The sequence below is a fragment of the Mizuhopecten yessoensis genome, unplaced genomic scaffold (genome assembly GCF_002113885.1).
Source record: "Mizuhopecten yessoensis strain PY_sf001 unplaced genomic scaffold, ASM211388v2 scaffold6135_1, whole genome shotgun sequence".
NCBI classification, from domain to species: domain Eukaryota; kingdom Metazoa; phylum Mollusca; class Bivalvia; order Pectinida; family Pectinidae; genus Mizuhopecten; species Mizuhopecten yessoensis.
Window position 1 is genome coordinate 2,529,272 of NW_018406397.1, and position 25,751 is coordinate 2,555,022.

The following is a 25,751-nucleotide window of genomic DNA, read 5'->3' on the forward strand; positions in this document are numbered from 1 at the left end:
ATTTACACTTCTAAATCTAACATGCTTTGAAGTCTCAATAAATGGTTGAATTGTATGAAAAATCTGATATTTTACAACTCTGAGCTAAAGAACAACCATCACATGGCATTAGATGAGTAAAATGTAAAAATTGCTGGGCTGATAAAATTTTGATATAAACGAACATGTATAATTAATATGCTTTGGTACAATTTAATATGTTTGGAATATTGTAATATATGTTAAACACAAATTATTATATACCAGAAATGTTCTACCTTTGATGGTAAATCCATTTTCCCAAAGATGAAATATGCCCTTCATATTAAATGACTATATATATATAATATGTTGTTTACAAATGTTTGCTGTCATGATAAATTTGTCCTCATTAAGGAGGGGGAAAAGGCAGAATCATCTAAGGCAAGAAGCCCCTTAAGTTCACTTGGCTGACCTTGACACAAATCGGTACAAGACTGTCCCCACTATTGATGGAGATGTAGATTGTTTATAGATCTATAGTGTTATATCTGACAGATATCTACAATATTTACACAGGACATATTCAACACTACCACCTGAAAAATATATATTTTTTACATATGATTAAGCATCAGCATAAACAAATTTATGGTACTATATAAATTCCTCATGTTACTGTAAACAATTTAATATATTTAATCTCAGAGTTTGTAATGAATTCAAATTAGAATGACCTAATTATTTTCAAAGATCAATTTTTGCAATGAATATAAATGAATGAAACTCACTTAAGGAATTAATAAGTTATAAGCAGTTATTCCGGCTATATTCATTACCGTATTCGGAAAGTTAAAATATGATATTGACAGATTTTCCATACACAAACACCACACTGGAAATGATATTATTCTGCCAGGCAGTGGCCTCAGAAATGATTCTATTCTCTGATATTCCAGAATGTCACACAAGCCATCAATCGTTTTTAGCCTGCTTTATAAATGTGACCTAGAAATACCATTTCCAGCTGCTCTCAGACTTTTAACCTCACAAAACTAGAGAGTTCTCTACTTGCTATAATAAAAACGGCACAAAGCGAAGCTTGTGATTATAAATTGGATATGTCTGTATACGTGTAATCATTGTGTCAGGCGAGTGTCTAGTCTCCTAATTAAAACTCACGTCTATATATATCTACTTATAATTTCAAAATTATATACATTTTATATCAACTTTAAATGACAAATATTTTATTGTGTTTTTGTTTGTTTTTATAAAACGGTATTATTGTTTTACACGAAAAACAGTCAAAGCATTGTGGGTATATATACAAAGTGTGGCATGCTGGAATACGACTGACACATATAGGCCAGGTATATATATAGGACATCACACATATATATAACGCCTCAACATAACACACATCTGTTGTCACGGTTACATTACCATAATAGTCCAGTTTACTATTTCCTGGGGCATTAGACATCCATCAGAAACGTCCCACTAACTCTCATTCGGTATCTGTCTCCAAGACGAGTCAATTTTACTCAGTATCATTCTTTTGTTTACGTAAGAACATTGATACTTGTGTAATATTTCTTCAAATCTGTCGCATGTTTGTTTACAATTTTCAACAAATTTGTTTACGAAACTTTTCCTTCAAACATTTCTGCACAAATGTGATCCCTTTTGTAATATTTCTTCCTAACCTGTAGAAACTCTCACTGGTGTGCAAGTGTTTATGTTGACGTTTATCTAGAGCTCTTTAATGTCAGTCTGGTTTGGTGAATGAGATCCCTATATAAAAATCTGGGAGCTCTATCATAGGAGTTTGTTTATTTCTGTGTGTAAGGTCTTCTAGGCATGTCTGTAAGCTCTTTTTCATCAGTCTGATGGTTTTATGTGTCAGCTTTTCTATACATCTGTATAAGCTCTCCTACATAATGATGTTGATAATCCCTGCTACACATGTCTGTAAGCTCTTTTGCATAAATCTGTAAGCTTCCATTTTGTTTGTGAGTTTTCCTGAAGGTGTCTGAATAGGCTCTTTTACATCAGTCTATTGGAGTTCTTTACATAAGTCTGTTGGTTATTGTGTAAGCTTTGTCTGAATAAGTTCTTTACATAAGTATGTCTGAATAAGCTCTTTTGCATAAGTCTGTTGGTTATTGTGTAAGCTATGTATAAATAAGCTCTTTTACATAAGTCTGTTGGTTATTGTGTAAGCTATGTCTAAATAAGCTCTTTTACAAAAGTCTGTTGGTTATTGTGTAAGCTCTATACATGTCTGTGAGCTTTGGTGTGTAAGCTCTTGTATAAATGTTTCAGTAAGCTCTTTAAATGTTTGTGGGCTCTTTTGCACAATTTTACCTTAGTCTCTCTCTATATACTGTAAGCTCTCTTACAAGTCTGTCACATTTGTGTAAACTCTGCAATCAATCAATAAATGTCTGTAAGCTTTTTTTACATCAATCTGTCATTTTTCTGTAAGCTCTTACACATAAATCGGTTCTCATACCTGTTCTGTCTAGTCTGCCCATACAACCATTTTCTACAAATCTTCTTGTTATTTAGCTTTAAATATAAGAACCATGTTCTACAATATAAATGTTGCTGTGACACCTAGGTAAAACTGTCTTCTATCGAAATACAAGTGCATGGTATTTTTTGTACATCTATATTGCATACAAGTATTGATTTTGAGCTTGTTTTATCCTATACTTACAGATAGGCATATATGATATCCTCCATCAATCATTCTGCAAGTATATATATCAGTTGTGATGATATTGATATAGCTTAATAATGGATGATTTTGAAAACTTCAGAGTTGAAAATAATGTAGATGCCGGTTTGTCTCATTTCAAGATTTAGCATTGCTATTTAATGTCATTCAGATAAATTGTACATTAAGGTATTTCATCTGGGCTCACATCAGTGTAGGACATTTTCCTCAAATTAAAGAGTAAATTTTTCAATGCAGCTTGGGGTGGGAGATTTTATGAAAAGTGATCAGTGTCTGCAGCAAATAACCTTAAAGACCCGCACCCATCTGTAGCTATCAAAAGTCTAAAACTACTAAATGTCTATCATCTTAAACATATGTTAATAATCATATACTATATGTTTGTATCTACCATCATTTAACAACTACCATCTGTCTATATGTACCACCTAATTACATCTACCACCTGTCTATAACTACCACTTACTTATAGCTACCAACTGTCTATAACCACCATCTGTTTATAACTACTTCCTATTTATAGCTAATACCTGTCTATAACTACCACCTATATTTAAAGCCAATACCTGTTTATAACTACTACCTATTTATAGACAATACCTGTCTATAACTACCACCTATCTATAGCCAATACCTGTCTATAACTACCACCTATCTATAGCCAATACCTGTTTATAACTACTACCTATTTATAGCTAATTCCTGTCTACAACTACTTCCTATTTATAGCTAATACCTGTTTATAACTACTACCTATTTATAGCCAATACCTGTCTACAACTACTTCCTATTTATAGCTAATACCTGCTTATAACTACCACCTATATTTAAAGCCAATACCTGTTTATAACTACCTCCTATTTATAGCCAATCCCTGTTTATAACTGTAACCTGTCTCTAACTACAACCTATTTATAGCTAATCCCTGTCTATAACTACCTCCTATCTATAGCCAATTCCTGTCTATAACTACTACCTATTTATAGACAATACCTGTCTACAACTGCTTCCTATTTATAGCTAATCCCTGTCTATAACTCCCCCCTATCGATAGCCAATGCCTGTTTATAACTACCACCTATTTATAGCCAATTCCTGTCTATAACTACCACCTGTCTATTATGTGACTATAACTACCATCTGCCTATTATGTGACTATCACTACCACCTGTCTATTATGTGACTATAACTACCACCTGTCTATTATGTGACTATAACTCCCACCTGTCTATTATGTGACTATAGCTGCCACCTGTCTATTATGTGACCATAACTCCCATCTGCCTATTATGGGACTATAGCTACCACCTGTCTATTATGTGCCTATAACTCCCATCTGCCTATTATGCGACTATCACTACCACCTGTCTATTATGTGACCATAACTCCCATCTGCCTATTATGTGGCTATAACTACCATTTGTCTATTATGTCAATAGCTACCATCTGCCTATTATGTGTCTATCACTACCACCTGTCTATTATGTGACTATAACTACCACCTATCTATTTCAACTATCACTTGTCTATTACAACTACCACTTATCTATTACAACTACCACTTATCTATTACAGCTACCACTTATCTATTTCAACTATCACTTGTCTATTACAACTACCACTTGTATATTACAACTACCACTTGTTTATTACAACTTCCACTTGTCTATTACAACAACCACTTGTCTATTACAACTACCACTTGTCTATTACAACTATCACTTGTCTATTACAACTACCACTTGTCTATTACAACTAATACTTGTCTATTACAACTATCACTTGTCTATTACAACTAACACTTGTCTATTACAACTACCACAACTACCACTTGTCTATTACAACTACCACTTGTCTATTACAACTATCACTTGTCTATTACAACTACCACTTGTCTATTACAACTACCACTTGTCTATTACAACTACCACCTGTTTATAACTACCACCTATTTCTTTCTACCACTTAACTATAACTACCACCTGTTTATAACTACCATCTATTTGTAACTACCACCTGTCTATGAAAACCACTTATCTAGATAGCAACCATCTATTCATAACTATACTGTTTGTTTGCAACTACCATTCATCTCCCACATGGCTGTAACTACAACCTGTCTAAAGTGACCACCTGTCTGTAGCTACCACATGCCTATAACTGCTACCTGTCCATAACAACCAGTATTAAAATCGTCCAATTGTAGCTTTTTCAAGCCTACCACTGTTTAAGGACTATTTTTGTATTCAGTGTTGAGCAGTGTTTGTAGACAGTCATCTTACAGTATTAAAACAACATGACAGCGATTTATTTTAATCTTCATGATACATTGTACTGGAAAGTTTTCGAAATCATCCATTGTGTCAACTACACCTTCCAATTTAAGTGCCTAGATTTGAGTTTATTCATTTGTCATATACTCAACACTTATTACCCACATTCTTATAACCAGCAAAATGATAACAAATTATGCCTTTTTAAAGTAACATTTTTTTTTTACAGGTCCCTCTGGTGTAAGTTAAAAACATGTTTTACTGTATTTTATATGTGCTCAAAAAAGTACAAGTGTGAGTAACCCTTATATCAACATTCTAATTTGTGACCTGCATATTTTGACGAAGTTTAGTGAAGACATATACAATACACCCACATCTATAATTCCTACAGTCGTAAATATGGTCTACACATGTGTCTTTTGGTTCTCGTGCAGATTTCATGGTTTTCTGGATATTTCAGTATCAGTGTCTATAATACGTAGAGAGAAAGGTTCACTCTACAATATAGATAAACATGTACAACTGTCTTTTTCATTTTCTTGGGTAAACTAGACACAACATTCCTCCAATACGGTCTCACAATGCAGCTCAAACTGTTGATCTGCGTCAAGGAAAAATTGGCCTGGTGCAATCATCCATTGGTAATCCGCTTGCTGTCAGCCGCAGATTGATCAACTGCATCGTCTATAACTTCGGTCTTCTCACATCCTTTTTGGTCTGTCAGGAGACTAACCAATCAAAGATGGCCAATATCAAACCAAGTGCATCTCTACAGCCAATCAAAACTGATCATGTGATCAATTCGCACAATCTGGTGATCATCGAACAGCCAATCAAAATGTATGGGATGATCTGGCTAATCAGTAGGTACTTCCTTCGCTGGAGTCGACAGTCGACTGACGCGAGTGTCGACAGCCAAACTTACATTTGCCATTGGCTGTGTCGCTGCAGCAGGGCACATGCTCCTGGAGAGCGTACCACTGGGCAACAGGCTTACGGGGCGACTCGAGCATCTCGAACCAGTGGTCGCGGCCAATACCGTTATACTTCGGCCCCAGGGCACAGCACCCCATCACCTCATTACTGCCTATCCTGTAAACATATAAAACACTGATCAGAGAAAGGCTTGATCCAATCTAGTTACACGCAGCTCTGTCCCTAGATGCTACCTCGGTGCCAAATCAGATAGGATTCCATCGATGGCACCAAGGGCCACATAATACTTGAGGCAATATATGAGAATGTCCACAACAAACCAATTTTCATTCCACATAGCTCAGTTTGATCAAATTTATTCAGTTATGCTGTACTTTATCATGATTGTGTCATAAATAATAACATTGTCTGCAAATATTTTATATATATGGATCCCGTATGAACAATCTATAAATTTTTATCAAGGAAATTAGACTGGTCTGTTCTGGTAATAATTTCTGGTATATGTTTCAATGGAAAAACATTGCATGCCATATTTGTCAGTGAAGGAATTCAATGGTCGTACGTACGACTTCACACCTATAAACGTCACTTTATTTAATATGTAATCATTCAAAATGGCCGCTGCTGTTGTATATGTTTTGTCATTCCTAACTGATTACAGTATCAAGGTCATTCATCCTCTTACAAAGTCCGATACACTTTCCCAGTAGCACTGGCTCACAATAAGATTACATTTTTTTTTTCCAATTGCAAAAGCGACTTCCCAACGGTATCTAATCATCATCCCTCCTTATTCTATTTGTGATTCACGTACCGACATACAATATTTAATGAGACATAAACAATATCACCAAGGGCTCAAGAGATAAGCGAAAGCTACATCATTATTTCAAGATGCTGTTAGTCCTTTCACCCTATGTTATTTTAATAGACTCTGCCATGCACTGATCTGGATGGGTCCATTACCGTCTACAGCAGTGAAAGGGTTAAGTTGTCCTTCACATGATATATGTTGTCTTCAATCTGATCAAGCAAGAGTCAAACTCCAGCCAAACCAGTACACTAGAGTTAAATGCCTCCAAACACACTACCTCATGTTTACAGGGCTCAGTCTAAAGTAATTAAAGTTGTTAGATTGCATCCCTTGTTATTATATTTGTTTAAAATTTGTCTGGAAACTGGAATCTGAGCAGACAGTCAAGGTATCTCCTCTTCAGGACAACACTCTTATTGTACCTGTCTTGCGTCACTTTTACTTTGTTATATTATCAGCAAAAGTTGATTTGCAGATAATATCACTAAGTAAAAGTGACGTAAGAATCCCTGTCCCACACTATAGGTTTTTCCTATATAGAGTTATCTCCCCTTAATTCCATTTGGGATATAATTGTAGCGCTTTTGGTCCAGAACACATTCGTTGACCAGTTAGCTCGGTCGGTTAGACAATAGTATATTACAATGCTATGTTGGACAATTTACTGGCAATTAGGATATTTGAAAAATGAAATCAACAGAAATTCAATGATATACCATTGATTGTCATTTATATCCGGATATTCATCTATTTGTGTTATGTCATTTGTGAAAATAAGTGCATAAAAAAATATTCAACAGAGACCCAATGGACATCCTGTGTATTATATACATTGATTGGGATCCTTATCTTGAAAATGGAAAAGTAATGCATTTCATAAATACAATCGAAGAAATGAAAAAATCATTTTTTGATTAATTACAATGTCAGAAAATAATTCTACTGATTTTTATATCTTAATGCATTGTTAAATATTTAATGTACACCAACACTGGAAAACATGCTCAAAATAGAAACTGAGGTGTAGACCTTTCTCTAAAAAACAGATTATTTCATATTTTATTGCTTTAAATCAGAAACTGAAAGAACAAATTCCAAATTGCAGATTATTTCATATTTTATTGCTTTAAATCAGAAACTGAAAGAACAAATTCCAAATTGAAGAGAACATTTTACGATGACATTTTAAAAATATTTATTTCTTTCAAATATAATTTTAATTACGGTAGGTAATTTCCTCCACTATCGATCAACCCCAGATGATTCTGATGACTGTATAATACGAGTGTCAACCCCCGAAACACAGGAGCTGCCGATGGTGACATTCAGTAGGGCCTACGAGGGACAAACATCATGTTTTTATCAGGAATAGAAGTATCTAGCAGACAATCTTGCAGAGGACTTTTACAGTAAATTTCCCATTTTTGAGTGGTAATGTTTCTAGCATGTATTTGTGAGGTTGAGTAGTAAATACATGGTATATGCTATAGTTTTAGTGCCCCACCATGAGCAATTATCAAGATAGGTACATACAGATAAATGTTGGGACTTTCACATCAGGGGAGGCAGGACCCTTTGGACTAATGTGCCATTGTGCAGAGACATTCAGTCATATGTATTGTCAGATATCGGTGAATGTCAGTAAAGTCAGGTGTCAGTTAAGCCAGGTGTCAGTTAAGTCAGGTGTCAGTTAAGTCAGGTGTCTGTAAATGCAGATGTCAGTTAAGTCAGGTGTCTGTAAATGCAGATGTCAGTTAAGTCAGGTGTCAATAAAGTCAAGTGTCTGTAAAGTCAGATGTCAGTGAAGGCAGGTATCTGTAAAGTCAGGTGTTGATAAAGCCAGATGTCGGTGAAGTCAGGTGTTGGTAAAGCCAGATGTCAGTGAAGTCAGGTGTCTGTAAAGTCAGATGTCAGTGAAGCCAGGTGTCTGTTAAGCCAGGTGTTGGTTAAGTCAGGTGTCAGTTAAGCCAGGTGTCAGTAAAGTCAGGTGTCCATAAAGTCAGATGTCAGTGAAGTCAGGTGTTGGTAAAGCCAGGTGTCACTAAAGCCAGGCATTGGTAAATTGACAGGTATAGGTAGAGTCAGGTGTCAATAAACTCCAGTTTCACTGTAGATGTTTTCATTGATGATATATATCTCACTGAGCCTGCATATAATTATCAGTAACATACAGCAAAGGTCATACATTAAGGTTATGCATCAAGGTCACATCAGAATCTTACTGCATGACCGTCAAATGGTTAAGGGCCCTGTAGACCCCCAATACACACTTTTGTTTCTCTATAGCTATCCTTTCCATGGTGTCCACCTTGACATTTGTTGGCTGATGAACTACATGTATATCCGTAATGATGTCAACCCCAAATAAACGTTTAGGCTCAAATCATGCCAAGGCATACACAAAGGTCAAAACATGGCCAAAGATCAAGGTCAAACCATGTCTGAAATTGTAACATTTGTCAATTATATTACTTATTTTATCATAAAAGTCAATGTTTTTTTATAAATTACTTTCATTTCAGAAGTTTCCCATAAGTTTCAAGTCCTGTAGGTAATATATCCTTGTTAGATCTGTCTATGAAAGCAACGTATATTTGGTCAAAGTAATTTTACCTCGCCATAGGATTTGGACAATAAAAGTACTTTATCAATAAGATAAAAGTAAAACTAGACATATACTGTATACCAGGATTTTTTTGCTGCAGTTATTTAATTTCGCCTTTTTCGCCCTCCCTATTGAGGGCAAATTTACCATTACAACAAACATTTGTAAACAAAAAATATTCATAGTAATTAAATGTAAAAGGCGAAATTAAAACAGGGCTAATGTGGAATTTATGAGTGAAGGGCAAAAGTTTGACTGGACAAACATTTCCCAGTATACAGTATATACTCTGACTGAGGAGAAAGCCTACCTATCGTAGTCAATCATTTTGATGACTAGGTAAACATCGTCAACGTTCTCCTGGGGCACATCAAACACCATGGCCTCGTTGTAGACGGGGTTCAGCGTGCTCCTCTTTACCGATGTCTTCCTCTTCTTTATTCTCTTCCCCTGACACATCAGTGATACCTTCACGTAGGGATCTGTGAAAACAAACGCCCATACACTACAGTCAAACCTGCTTTAGAGACCACCTTATTTAATAGACCACCTGTGTTAAGAGACCACTTTTAACAAGAGACCCAAGGGCTTTAGCGGTCACCTGAGTCAATCATTAAACAGAAGAAGAATTTAGAAATTTGTGCCAAGTTGAATTCATTTCCTCACGAAAATATAAGAAACATACTCAAAAGTGCTATTTCCCTATATAAACTGTAGGAAACTTTACCCCTTCCCCTGGGAAGAATGAATGACCAAGGGATAGTGAAATTTACAATTTGATAGAGAACTTTAAGACATATCCATCCATCTAGAGAATTTGATTCTAGAACTTCCGGGTCTGAAGAAAAACATTTTTAAAGTTTTATCATATTTCCTCCTTTGAGCTCCGCCCAAGCCCTCTGGGGTGAAGCGGAAACTTCATTTTTACAATTTGATATCCTCTTCTACCAAGGATAATCCCTAGCAAGTTTTGTACTTGAGAAGAAGCCAAAAATGTAATAAATTACACACAACGGCCGACATGCGATGACGGACAGAAAGCAATCAGAATGCATGGTCTTGCACTTGAGCAAAGCTCAGGTGACTTAAAAATCTCCATTGCTGTTAATTTCACGTTAACAGAACGTGTATGAACAGACGACCTACAATAAGAGACTGCTTTATTGCACAGCAATGGTTAAACATGGAAGTTCCTATTGAGTGATCACATGACCGAACACTGTATGTTAATTGGATATCTACATTCCTACTCTGAGAAATTCTATAATGCTAGGCACTATCATTTTATTTAAGGTGTGTGTTTTTCACTAATATTTTGTAGTATGTAAATTATTGTTCAAATAACATTTGGATTTCATTTTGTCTTATATCTACCAGCCATTAATCTGATGGTTTTGTAGCCAATCATGCTTTTTAAGCCTGTGTGAACCTGAAGGTGCTATGATGCTAAAATCAACCTCGTAGGTTAGGATGCTACTCTTCTTTCAGATTATGTGTTCAATGCGTGTGTTTATGCTGGAATGCTAGCAGATTAATTGTAGCCATACAAGTATTGTTGCGATCTGTCACAGCACAGACTGCACAGCTACAAACACCCTGCCTACACCGAGTGATTGTGTCACATATAAACATAGCTTCGGAAACTGTAGCTTCTAGGCCCGAACTTTTAAAAAAATAAAAAAATATTGTTTAAATTAAAAAGATCGGGCCCTGAAGCTACGGTTCCCGCAGCTAATATAAACAATGAAAGCTGTGCTCAGGCCAATATGATAAATTGTTTTGTTTTGAAACAGATGTATAAATGTTTGTTGTATATAATAGAGTATTGAGGTGTTACAATTAAGTACATGTATAAATATCATGTGATAATACAAGAGGCCCAGAGGGCCTGAATCGCTCACCTGGATATCTAAGCAAACAAAGCAAAATATACTCCAAATAAACTAGATCCCTAGGGTTGTGGCCAGACCCCAGGATCATTTCTAATATCATGACTGCATTCGTTTCTTTTTGTCCAGCATTTGTATTGGGGTGGGGATCTCAACCGTTTCAAAGTTATGACCCAGGGGTTAAGTCTGCAAGGGTGGGGCAGACCCCAAGGCCATCCTGGAAGCATATGTGCATTCATCTCTTTATACTCAACAATTGTATATATGCATGGCTATAGGGTGGGGATCTCAACTGTTTCCAAGCTGTGACTAAGAAACTAGGTCCCTAGGGGTTCGGTCAGACCCCAGGGTCTATTCTAATACCATGACTACTTTTGTCTCTTTATGCCAAGCATTTGTATATACAGTTCTGGGGTTGGGATCTCAACCGTTTCAAAGTTATGACCCAGGGACAATGTCTCAAAGGGTGGGGCCAGAACCTAGAACATCCTGGAAGCAAATGGCTATGCTTCTCTTTATACTCCACAATTGTATATATGGTTATACCGTGGGGATCTCAACCATTTCCAAGGAATGAACTGTTTTTGGACCCACCCCTTAGCACGGTAGGGGGGTGTCAGCCCCACCATTTGTACAATTTTGAATCCCTGCCTCCCATAAATGCTTCTGACCAAATATGATCGATATCCATGGCATAATTTTACAGAAAAAGTTAATAGCAACATAGCGCAATTGCCCCCCTTTTAGGTCCCTGGGGGGCCAGACCCCAATACAAAATTGGTTCCCCTTCACCCAAGGATGCTTCAGACCAAAATGGAACAAATCCTTTCATTCCTCCAGAAGAAGAAGGATTTTAAAGAATTTGCTATGTTTCCCCTATTGGGCCCCAAAGGGGCCAGACCCACAGTTTATACAAAATTGGTTCCCCTTTACCCAAGGATGCCTCAGACTAAATATGGAACAAATCCTTTCATTCCTACAGAAGAAAAAGGATTTTAAAGAATATACTATGTGTTCCCTATTTGGCCCGCCCCTCAGGCCCCTCGGTTTATACAAAATCACTTCCCCTTCCCCCAAGGATGCTGCAGACCAAATATGGAATAAATCCTTTCATTCCTACAGAAGAAGAAGGATTTTAAAGAATTTACTATGTGTTCCCTATTGGGCCCCCCTAAGGGGCCAGACCCCTTGTTTATACAAAATTGGTTCCCCTTTACCTTAGGATGCTTCAGATCAAATATGAAACAAATCCTTTCATTCCTACAGAAGAAGAAGGATTTTAAAGAATTTGCTATGTTTCCCCTATTGGGCCCCGCCCCTCAGCCCCCAGGGGGGCTAGACCCACCATTAATACAAAATTGGTTCCCCTTCACTGAAGGATGCTGCAGACCAAATATGGAACAAATCCTTTTATTCCTACAGAAGAAGAAGGATTTTAAAGAATTTACTATGTGTTCCCTTTTTTGGCCCTGCCCCTCAGGCCCCTCGTGGGCCAGACCCCCGGTTTATACAAAATTGGTTCCCCTTCCCCCAAGGATGCTTCAGACCAAATATGGAACAAATCCTTTCATTCCTACAGAAGAAAAAGGATTTTAAAGAATTTCCTATATTTCCCCTGTTGGGCCCCTGTTGGGCCCCTGTTGGGCCCCGCCCCTCAGCCCCCAGGGGGGCCATACCCACCATTTATACAAAATTTGTTCCCCTTCCCCCAATGATGCTTCTGACCAAATTGAGTCAAAATCTGCTCAGTCGTTCATGACAAGTAGCGTTTCAAAGGAAAAGTTGACGAACGGACGACGGATGCTGCAGTATGGCATAAACTCACCATGGTCCCTCGGACCAGGTGAGCTAAAAATGGTGTACCAAACCAATGTATCTGTTTTACCAGGGTATATTCATTTTCAAAAAAAAGATGAAAAATGTTGTTTTGTTATTTCTTTTTTGGCCTATACATTCTGGATCCCTATATGTGATATACGGTCACAGAAAAAAACCAAGAGGACCAGAGGGCCTGTACTGCTCACTTGGATATTAAAGAGTAGTATGACAAATAACAACCCAGGCATACCGCTAGTCCCCAGGTAATTCCTGCCAGCATTTGTGTATCCAAATTCTCACACATCCCAGCAACTGATTTATTGTTAATGGTGGGAATCTCAAATGCTTCCATGGTATGACTGGAGGACTAACAAAGTCCCTGTGGATGGGAGCAAGGCAGTCCCCAAGGCACACTGGTAGTATGATTGTGTTTGTCTCTTTAGGCCAAGCAATTGTGTATTTGGTTTTGGGGTGGAGATCGTGACTGTTGCCAAGTTGTGACCCAGGAACTAAGAATCTAAGGGTGGGAGTAGACCCCAGGGTTGGGTGGGAGTAGACCCCAGGGTTGGGTGGGAGTAGACCCCAGGGTTGGGTGGGAGTAGACCCCAGGGTTAATTGAAATGCATATTGTGGTGGTGTTCATGTCCTTATGCCCAGCAATTATATATATATATAAATGATTATGTGGTGGGAACCTCAAACATTTAAAAGTTATGATACTTCTAGGACAACGCTAATACCATGATTCTGTTTGTCTCTTTATGCCAAGTAATTGTGTATCTGGTTTTTGGGTTGGGATCTCAACTGTTTCCAAGTTATGACAAAGAAACCAAGTCTTTCGGGATGTGGCCAGTCCCCAGCGTCAATTCTAATACCACTATTGTGTTGCCTCTATGCCCAGCAATTGTATATTTGATTATGGAGTGGGGATTGCAACTGTTTTAAAGTTATGACCCACAGACTAAGTCTCCATGGGTGGGGCCAGACCCAAGGGTAATCCTGGAACTATATGTATATTTGTCTCTTTATACTCAGCAATTGTATATGTGGTTATAGGGTTGAGATCTTGATCATTTCCAAGTTACAAACTTTTTTTCATCCTTTAATAGGGATGCTTCCAACCAATTATGGTTGATATTCTCATAGTTTCAGAGAAGAAGTTGCGTAAAGCAATATGGCCAAATCACCCTTTTTTTGGCCCCACCACAGCCCCCATTTAAAATTTTAAATCCTCATCACGTTTGAATCTCAATCAGTTTGGTTCAATTCTGATCAGTAGTTAAGGAGAAGTCATTTGAAGAATTTGTTCACAGACTGACAATAAACAGAAGCCGCAGTGTGGCATTAGCTCACCTTGGTCCTTCTTTTTCAAAAACAAATTGGATGATGCCGTTATCTCAGAAATATGTTTCCATTGGTGAACATACTATAAGTAACAAAGTTTAACGGTATAAAACTATACCTGATGAACCTGTGATGTCCATGGCCTTTAGATTTCGGGCCTTGACCACAGTCAACGTCAGTCTTCCAGCCGTCGGGAGATAACACAGTGATACCATCAGCTCTCCAAAGTCAAACTTCTCCTGAAATGTACAAATACCATTGTAATAGTTATGGGGAGATAACTCTCCAAATTCAAATTTCTCCTGTAATGTGCAAAACACAACTTTAAAAGTTATGGGGAGGTAACTCTCCAAAGTCAAACTTCTCCTGAAATGTACAAAACACAATTGTAATAGTTATGGGGAGATAACTCTTCAAATTCAAATTTCTCCTGTAATGTGCAAAACACAACTTTTAATAGTTAGGGGGAGGTAACTCTCCAAAGTCAAACTTCTCCTTTAATGTACAAAACAGTTGCAGTATTTCTCCCATTTTGAGATATGTGACAATCTTATCATAAACCAATTTTTATCAGTATTTAAAAATTAAAAATAAAAAAAAATGTCATCACTGGAAAAATATGCGAATATTGTAGATTGTATCTAATTAGAAGGTGATCTATCTATGCTGAAAAATAATGCTTAAACATATATCAGTCACTATAAAATAGGGCCATTACAGACTTTACCATCATAGGGCCAATACAGACTTTACCACCATTGGGCCAATACAGACTTTACCACCATAGGGCCAATACAAGCTTCACCACCATAGGGCCAATACAGGCTCCACCACCATAGGGCCAATACAGACTTTACCACCATTGGGCCAATACAAGCTTCACCACCATAGGGCCAATACAGGCTTCACCACCATAGGGCCAATACAGGCTTCACCACTATAGGGCCAATACAGGCTTCACCACCATAAGGCCAATACAGACTTTACCACCATAGAGCAAAGTTTGACTGGGCAGAAATTTCCCAGTATACAGTAAAACAAATAGGGGAAAATCCTGAATGGAAAGGAAATATATTTTGAATAGTTATTTTGCAATCCATGCTGCTTATAAAGCATGGCATTGGTGAGCAGCAAATCTTGTACAATAATAGAAAAATCGCTGGTCCTATCATGAGAAGTTTTATTGTCATAAATATGATAAAGTATAAGAATTAACACATGAATACAAAAGGTGTGTTTCACCACAAAAGACACGCTTAAGTAATCAATATTATAGGAATGGTGAGTCAAACTGAAGGTTATAACGAGGTCTGTCAATAGTTTGGTAAAAAGGTGTATCTGTGACGATAACATACCAGAATATATATAGTACTCATTAGGGCAAAATCATGACCAGGTTTTAACATGGAACATACAATTTAGATAAATCAATGATTTATTAACCTCCGTCATATTGACATTACTGATATCCTGTTAACTGTGTGTGGGACAGGAAGTAGTTCGATAAATAGAATCCTGGTTTGGCCATTCTCAACGGGAATCGTAATAAATATTTAATTTCTCTGTCATGACAATCACATAAAACGTTACATTTTGATATACGCATAATTTACCACGCACAGAGGCGGAAGGCATCTGTGCCTGAACCTAACTCACACACTTATACTGTCAGATTTACGTTGTTTGCTTTTTCATCTAAAACTGGTTCGCAACTACAATATATCATCTGAATACTGAACTGAGAGGCAGTTTTATTAATTCGTTACATTACTCAACAAATGATGAAGGATTAGAATGTGATTGCAGCATTTAACTATTGAACAATACACTATATCCTGATTGACCCAGTCTACCCAGATGTACAATTAGGTATTGGCATGATGGGAAACTGATGTTCTTCAAGTCAGAAAGGCTTCTTCAACTCTAAGTTGCTTCACACAACAGAAACCTGATCTTTTTCTCAATGAGTCAGTAGGCTAATGGAAAAAATTCAAGTGACACAGTGAGTAATTAGCTATAGGTAAATAGCTTTTGTGTTCCTGTGTATTCCCTAATGTGTTAAATGAAAAAATATTAATTGTATAAGTCCTGAAAAATACACCGTTCAAAAGGTTGTCACAAAAAGCTTTTACTGTTGAAGAAATGGTTTCATAAGTGCATTGAGTCTTTCAGTAACATAACAGGCTGATCTACTGATTCCTAGTAAAACCAATAATAGGGTATGATAAAACTCACTCTACAGCAGTGAGTTGAGATTTATCTGTTGTTATTCATATAAGCATCTGATACTTTTGAAGTGACAGAGTGTTTTTATTTTTATATTAATTTTTTTTTAAACATTTTCAGCATTACAGAATAAGACCACAACAAGCATGAGAAGACAACAAGCGGTCAAAGTGGTAAAGATGTTGAGTCCATGTGTGTCCATTTATTAGTCCAACTATTTATTTAACCTGAAACATAATAAAAAAAAAAAATCAACAGTAAAGGGGCAGGGAGTTACATTTCTCTCTTTTAATCAAAATTTAACTAACAGAGGTAAAATATACACATGTTTTCTATCCTTTTTGGGTTTGTCAGGGATTGGGAGTGATTTCTAATAATTTATTCCATTTCTTCCAAGAATTTTCCATTGTTAAAGCAGTATCCACTCCTTTGCCTATAGAAATATATTTTTGAATTCTGTAGTGATCTAAAATAGCATTTTTTAAAGCATGAATTGATAGAGTTTGTTGCAAGCATCTTGATCTATAGATATACTGTTTCATTATTAGTAGTATAAATTTATCAGTTGTATAGTAAGTACTTTTATAGTTATGCAGGCCAAAAATGAAAGTTTCCTTATTAAAAGTAAATGGAATAAATAATGAGTCTAATAAAAATTCAAAGTTCTGAAAAAAATGACTGTACTTTTTCACACTCCCATAGCATATGAACTATCGTTTCTATTTCTGTTTTACAAAAAAAACAGTATGGAGTTTCTACCAATCCTATCTTAAATATATGGGAATTGGTTGTTAAAATGTGATGATTTATTCTGTATTGTAACCAGTGTAACTTAGAATTTTTCGAAACTTGAAAGGGTGTTTTATATATTCAATTCCATGTTTCATAATCTAGATTAAAGAGTTCATTCCACTTTATTTTACCTGTTGCTGTGATATTATTTTTGCAGAGTATCTTGTAGAAGTCCTTTGACCCTTTAATATTTTTAAAGAAAATCTCAAGATTAAGTGGAATAAAAGGATAACTAACAACATCATTAACTATTTCCTTATGCCTCAGATATTTCCTTACTGCTCTAACTATTCCTTCAAAGATAAGGAAATTAGTTCTTAAGTTATAGTTCTCCATAATTTCCTGATAATTATAAAAAGGACTTGTTTTCAGGTCTTTTATTATATCATTGATAATAATTACTCCCTTCTTATACCATTCTTTATAAAATACAGTTCTATTTTCTATTGTTAAAAATGTACTATGCCAAATAGATGTATTGTCCTATTCCCATTTATCAAATTTTCTTCCTTATCATGGAGGGTTTTCCAAGAGTTTTGAACATCTTTCCAAAATGGATTCTTGCATTTTTTTTCACAAATATATTATATAGTATTCTGATCCACAGTTAGCCATAATATCTATATCAATATTTTTGTTAAGTATACATTGCCATTTATTAGATTTAGAAAATAGTCTCCTGATCCATGTTAGTTTTAATGCCTTAATGAAAGAATGAATATGTATCATCTTTAGCCCCCCTTCTGCATTGTCTTTTATGATAATACCCCTTCTTACTTTGTCAATTTTCCACCCCAAAGAAAATGATACAGTTCTGAATTTAGTTTTTTAATGAAGTGTTCATCTGGATTTGGTTTTTGAATTCAAATGGATCTAAAAAGTTGAATGAAATATTCAACTGAGAATAAAGTTAAAGAATTGAGGACAGAATAGCTTTGGATGCTTTCAAATTAAAACACAATAGCTAGGCTACTTATTCTATCCCCTGTTGAACGGCCGTTAAAACAGCGATGTTTTTAAACTGAAAATTTGGAATAATTCAAGAAATAAACTTACCGGTATTAAGACAAAGGTACTAAAAATATCATTTCAACAAATGATGAAGGATTGTTTTAGAAATTATTAGAATAATTGAGATAATACATGGAGCTTTTAGAATCGTCTGAAGTTGAAATAATTAACTGAAGCAATTATCTGCCATTTTCACCGCAGCGAGGACATTCACATTAATTTTCTGGTGTTTAAACATCCTTGGTGACCATTTTTTATAGTTATTATGATTAGACATGGGCCATTCTATTGCCAAATGAATTTGTTGATTGACACGCTGACTTTTTATGACTGCTTGAGTTATAACAGTTGCCATTTTATAGTTCCCTGTTTAGTTTATGACACACTGCAACATTTTTCACCAAATAACTATATACCGGTATTGCTCATCAAGACTCATTTACACTCACAAAGTTGGAAACCCTGATATCGTTAGGACTTTTATTGCTCAAATACAGAGTCAATAAGAAAATTCTGTAACACATAGGTGTCAACCTCTGAAACCTCCAATAAGGAAGATCTCCCTCATTCCACATTTCCAATGAGGGAGAAAGTGTGTGAAACACGACTGAAACTGCTTTCTTCAATTTATCTGTCCCTTTTTTATGCCTCAAAATAACTCCAAAAAGCGTTCATTTGATTCAGACACACCTGTTATGATCATTACATACACCCTGCAGTAACCTGGAGATCACATGACCACAGGATCTAGACTTTGAGTTGGCGTGAGTTTGGACTATCATGAGGGAGTTTCCAGGAGATTAGTAAATGTTGGTCAAAATGAGGAAGTCTCCCTCCAAATGAGGGAGGGTTGACAGCTATGATAACATGATTCAGGCTGATATCTTAATTATTCAGTAACAATTCTGTTACTTAACTTTAATTAGTATCTAGCTTTGTTTTTACTTCCTTCCCTGACATGCTTGTTCTGATATCTGTCTTTATCTTTTCTTCTTTCTCTTTTTTGTTTTCTTACCAGCTTCTTTTTCTTTCCTTTTATCCTTCCTTCTTCCTTATAGCAATACAGTGTGATATTAAATGAAATAATACCTATCCATATGCAGTCTTTAGTGATACAAATTTCTTTTGCATAATTTGTATGGCATGAGTGGTGATATGAAAGATGATTGGTGACAAATACTTAATTATAATTATATGATCTGAATGAATTACTGATCCATTATTATTGTCACTGTATTGAAAAAATTCTTTTGAAAATAAAATAAATATATAAAAATAAACCAGTGTCATCAATTTTACACTTACAGAATCATGAAGAGGAAACCTTGGAAAAGTGTCATCAAGAGTCTTTAAAACGCAGACAGAAGTAAGCCTGGGACCTCGGTATGAATGTAACAGTGTCATCAAAGCTCTTGACACAGACAGAAGTAAGCCTTGGACCTCTGTATGACTGTAACAGTGTCATCAGAGCTCTTGATACAGACAGTCAGTTCAGAATCTTTGTAACAATAAGGTACTTTCGTCATCAAAGTAACTTCCCCAAATATTGCACAATTGTCCATTTTTGTCAACATTAACCATGTGTTCTTAAAAACAAATTATTCACTTGAAGAACCTCCTCAGGCATCCCTTTCAAATAAGATTGATCAGTATTTTTATTAAGTCTGATTTTGCTGGGGGAAACAAAATCCTGAAACAGTTTCTCCAAATCAGTGAATCAACTTTTCTTGTGGTTATAGAGAATGTCTTTCCCATTGACAAGGAAATAAATAGTCTCACACATTTCACACAATTATTCCTCAGGGATTTTAGAGAGGTCTTAATTTCTGGGAAAAAGTACCGCTAACATTCACCAGCATGGGGAAGAAAGCACTAACAACAAAATGGATAGTAACTAAGTTTGTTGGAAATTACTTGAATTGTAGTCTTTTATCAAATCAATTTTGTTTTTTAATGCAATACTGGATTCTTCTGATTGGCCTTAAAATTGATGGACTGCCATTACCAGTTGAAATAAAGGAATTTCACGAAGTACACATGCTGTTAGCTGATGAATATGACAGCATTAAGGTTTTAAAACCTAATCATCAGTTTCTATTGACAGTTTAGTACATTTGTGTACCATACAAAAAATGAGCATGTAGAAATACAACACTTCTTCAGTTTTGAAATGGTGGCTATTCTGCAAGTAATGGATCTTTAAGTAACTACAAAATGTCAATATTTACTCAGCCATTCAATGGTGAAGACATACGTACACACTGCTACATTCCATTAACACATAATCTCAGAAAGGTTTCAAATAAACGAAAATTCTGAAAATGCATCAGTGTTTCAGCAAAATGAGGAATTTTATTACTTTTTGTTTCTTTATGGTAGCTTGGAATGCTTGAATCTGTCCTTTGTGGAGATATCAGTATTCTGTCTGTCGTACTAAATATAAAACATAGCCAATGGTTGGCATTGAATATTTGAGTTCTGTCATATTAAATAACAAAATATCCATTATAGTTACTCATTAAATATCAGAATTCTACCATACTAAATACACAAGAAATCCAATGGTTAACCATTAAAATCAGAATTCTGCTATACTTAATATACCGGATATCCAATAATTAACCATTAAAATCAGAATTTTGCTATACTTAATATACCGGATATCCAATAATTGACCATTAAAATCAGAATTTTGCTATACTTAATATACCGGATATCCAATAATTACCCATTAAAATCAGAATTTTGCTATACTTAATATACCGGATATCCAATGGATAACAATCAAATATCAGAAATCTATGATACCAAATACACAAGATATTCAATGGTTAACCATCAAATATGAGAATTCTACTATATTACGGTAAATACACAAGATATCCAATGATTAACCATTAAATATCAGAATACTGTGATACTTAATACAAAATATCCAATGGTTTATAATTAAATATCAGATCTCTTTTTTACAAATACACAAGATTACCAATGGCTAACCATCTAATATCAGATTACTGTTCTTTTAAAATACTGTCATACTAAATTCACAAGATATTCAATGGTTTATCATGATATATCAGAATTCTGCTATACTTAATATACAAGATATCCAATGGTTAACCATTCAAATTAGAATTCTGCTATACTTAATATACAAGATATCCAATGGTTAACCATTAAAATTATAATTCTGCTATACTTAATATACTGGATATCTAATGGTTAACCATTAAAACTATAAATCTGCTATACTTAATATACCGGATATCTAATGGTTAACTATTAAAATTGTAATTCTGCTATACTTAATGTACAAGATATCCAATGGTTAACCATTAAAATTATAATTCTGCTATACTTAATATACTGGATAACCAATGGTTAACCATTCAAATTAGAATTCTGCTATATTTAATATACATAGTATCCAATGGTTAACTATTAAATATCAAAAATCTTCCTATATTAAATGTACATGTGGAGGCTCGGTAGTCTAGTTGTAGCTAGGATGCCAGGCTTGTGACCAAAGGGTTGCGGGTTCGAGGCACGGCACTGTGTTGTATCCTTGAGCAAGATACTTTACTCCACTTGTTCCAGTCTACTCAGCTGTAAATGAGTACATGGTTGGGCAGTGCTAGAATTGTAGAATGCTAGCTGTGAGCGCCGAAATGGCAGCATCAGCTGTTTGCTCCCCAGGGAGTTTAGAACAATATTGGCTGGTTGCAAAGGCCCTATAACCACGGATAATAATTTGTGAACTGCTTTGAGACGACCTACGAACTAGGTTGTGATAAAGCAGTATATAAGAACCTCAAATTATTATTATTATTATTACATAATTTCCAATGGTTAATCATTTTAATATTTCTTATGGAATTTGTAGTTGACCTATACTTTTTTTTATCTGGTATATTTTACTAATCAACATTGCTTATTTTCAATAAGAAGTCAAGCTAACAAAATGAACTTGCAAGTAAAAAATTATTAGATCACATTTCTTTCCTCTTGAAATAAAACCTGATGCATTTCCTGTCGACACCTTAATGTGATAAAGTATAGTGCTAAAGAATTGATCAAAGACGAACATGGGTTACTTAACACTTGGTGTTGTACGAGGTCAATATCATGGATGTGATGAAACGGCACAATTGAGTGGAAACGTGTTACTACGACGCCAGGCACAGGATGGAGGAAATGAGGCACTATTCTTATGTGCTCGCATGTTTGGTCTGACGGGATTACGGAGAGATGAAGAATAAATAACATGTCCGTGTCAACAATGGCCGTGCCGTGTCAATGTTTTCTTCATTTCCTGTGTAGTATAGTGTCTGTGATATTCTAGGGGTAAACATTCCAACAGGTTGAGTGCTTCCCTGTATGTTTCATTTGATTCCTTGTCTCAAAAAGCAGAGAAGTTGGTCACTTAGCTGTACATAAATTTATCACATACAAATTTGACAATTACCTTTGAGCTTGACTTAATTTCAATCTGAACAAGTTTCACAGTTCCGATTTTGTAAAACAAGAAAATAAAAACACAAAAGATGCCACCAGAAAACTTAACAATTCATAAAGGATTATGTGGCTTTGATATAGAGAGCTAGCCATTTTGCTCATAAAAGACTAGTCTCCCATGAGTACTTCATTTTGTATTTGCTTGGAATTCACAGCCAAGCGATATGAATTTTAAAAGAGCTCTCCATCATCCTCTATGATTACCTCCCCTTTATTTCAGAGGTCCTATAATATATTATACCAATATTATAAATACCTGTATTTAAAATTAAATGCATATTTTTATTTTTTATTTAATTTTTCCAGTTTCCAACCTGCAGGCAGTCAGATTCCCAATGTAGTACATAAAGATGAGAGAGAGAAATAGATTGAGGAGCCTCTAGAGGAGTTCATGCTCCCAGTATGCATCAATGATGAAAGATGCAAAGTTTTCTACAATTAACTCAAACTACCATATACCGTATATGTTGCTATTTTCTATTCCAAAAAACACTTGTACCTCTATAAATACCACTTTCTTGAAGCCACTCTTATTTTTTAAATGTTCGATTTACTATACACATCAATCTCTTTAGAATGCCCCTAAATTGCATACATGCATTCAATCATCTTCACACATCCCGCTTTATACAGGCCTTGACTTGATACTCAGATATCACTGTCACCCTTGGCCTCGCCCCAGGTGACAGTGATACCCTCGGGCTGACCCTAGGTACTGTTACACTCTAATGAGTGTAGTATTTATAATATCATACACTGCCATTTAGACACCATTCCTCTATAAACTGGTATCAATATTATCTCATTTATTCTTTACTCGTTACTCATTTGTCCCACCTTTGTAAAATTCCCTCTGTATTCTGCCTTCTATAAAACATTCTTTTTATACCACCCTCTATACACTGTCGTCTATGTAGTGAAATGCTATAATACAGTTTTGTGAAATGATTGACTGCAATCATGGCTTCCATCTTTAATGTAAAAACATGAATGCAAATCCAGGTAAAATCATCACAAGATAGAATAATTTTTAAATCATGATTTTATAACTATTTCAAGCAATAAGGTTTTGATTATCATATGCAGTAAACTTACCTGATAGATTGGAATTACATTTTCAAGTAATTTACATGTATTATCATGATTAGCTGAAAATACAATCTTACAAGCATAATTTAAATAATATTGTACTCACCTGATTGGCTGAAAGTATATCTCGCACATAATATGTTTCTTTCACCAAACTGCCCTCACTTAAAATGTCCTTCAACACAACAGCACCAATCAAATCATGACGAGAAAACCGGTCAAAATCATAAATATTAAACTGCAACGTTCTCGACGTAATTTCCTTATAGGGTACCGAGAACGAAAATGATTCATTGAATTCTGGGTTCAGAGTTTTACGGTGAACTTTTGTCTGACATTTGTGTTTCCTGTCTGGTAGTAAATATATTTTTACATACGGATCTGACGTTCCAGAAAAATCTTTTGCCGGTAAATCTTCAGATCTGTGCACAAGGACCTTTAGTTCACCAAGGTCATGGTCGTACTTGAGACTGAAGAAAAGTTTCCCACAGAGCATGTGTTCACTTTTAATACTGTCGATGGACACTTGTTTATACAACTCCGGTTTGATGGAGCCCAGGTTTGGCTGTTCCTTGTGTTTTATACTTTGCACCGTAAATTCAATATTTGAGAAGTCCAACTTGTGGGAAAGTTGTCGCTGAAATGACACATGTCTCTCTGAGACAGTTGGTAAGGTGGCCTGACGTTGGGTGGATTTAAAAATTCCACGTTTGGAGTGACTGATGCTGCCATTTTCAGCCATTAACTGGTGCACCAGGTCGGGTGTACTCTGACTGATCTTCAGGTCGTTCGTCACGGTATTTGGGGAGTCCTCACCGTCTGAGGACCCGTGCCAGTTGAGCTGGGTGCGCTTCTGACGACAGTAAAACCATACGAGGTACACCACTAGGGCTATAAATACACCCGCTACGCCCGAGATCAGTGCCACCAAATACCGCGCAGGCAACCCACCTGGAAAAACACAAATACAAGCATATGAAAGACTTGGTATCACCCAATGTTGATGGAGTCAGATTGAACTGCAATGTTAACAGCATGTCATAGATGCTTCCACAATTTATTACTTATTCCTTGGGATCAGACCATGACTTACTATAAATTCAAATTTTATAATAAAAAATATTTTGTCCATAATTACCCGTATTTGCCGTTAAACGATATATGGTCTAGAATATCACAGTGACCGTATTATTTTTCACTCAAATACTTACATCAATTAAACAAGGAACTATTGAAGACAAAAGTCTGGTAAAATTGAAAATCAATTAGACAAACTTGCATTCAGCAACTTATTGAACTTATGGACTGTAAGGGACAAACTTAATAGAAAATGTTTACTCTAATTAAAACTACATCTTCATTTGCTCCCTATGCTGTTGTGTCTTCATGCGATACATAAGTGGGAGGATCAAATGATGATAAAATCTTAATTACATTGTAAAGAATTTAACAAGAAATCACAAGATCAAAAAAATGTAGACTGCAATATAGTAGACAGTATTATATATTTATTTTACAACAATTATGACAGATGTTATTTCAACTAATATTAATCACTCTTGTTGTCACAGATGGAAATCAACAAAAGGTCTTTAAAGGAGGAAACCAGAGTACCCGGAGAAAACCCCCGTGGTTGGACAGGTGACGCCATACCTTTTTCACTTTGGATCGGGGAATCGGTCCCCGGCCTCCTTGGTGAAAGCATTTTAAGGTGAATGTGCTATCC

General features: G+C 35.7%; 1 protein-coding gene across 3 annotated transcripts in view; it reads right to left on the reverse strand.

The window, feature by feature from the left end:
- Positions 1–4,654: 4,654 nt before the first annotated feature.
- LOC110451587 (synaptotagmin-9-like) overlaps positions 4,655–25,751 on the reverse strand; it is a 191,013-nt gene continuing 169,916 nt past the window's right edge. For all 3 annotated transcript variants that reach the window (XM_021499704.1, XM_021499705.1, XM_021499706.1), the window contains 4 exons: positions 24,132–24,976; positions 14,508–14,628; positions 9,649–9,820; positions 4,655–6,072 (listed from right to left, as the gene is read on the reverse strand). In XM_021499704.1, coding sequence (XP_021355379.1) covers positions 5,841–6,072; positions 9,649–9,820; positions 14,508–14,628; positions 24,132–24,976 — 1,370 coding nt within the window. In that variant the 3' untranslated portion in view covers positions 4,655–5,840. The remainder of the gene's footprint in view (positions 6,073–9,648; positions 9,821–14,507; positions 14,629–24,131; positions 24,977–25,751) is intronic.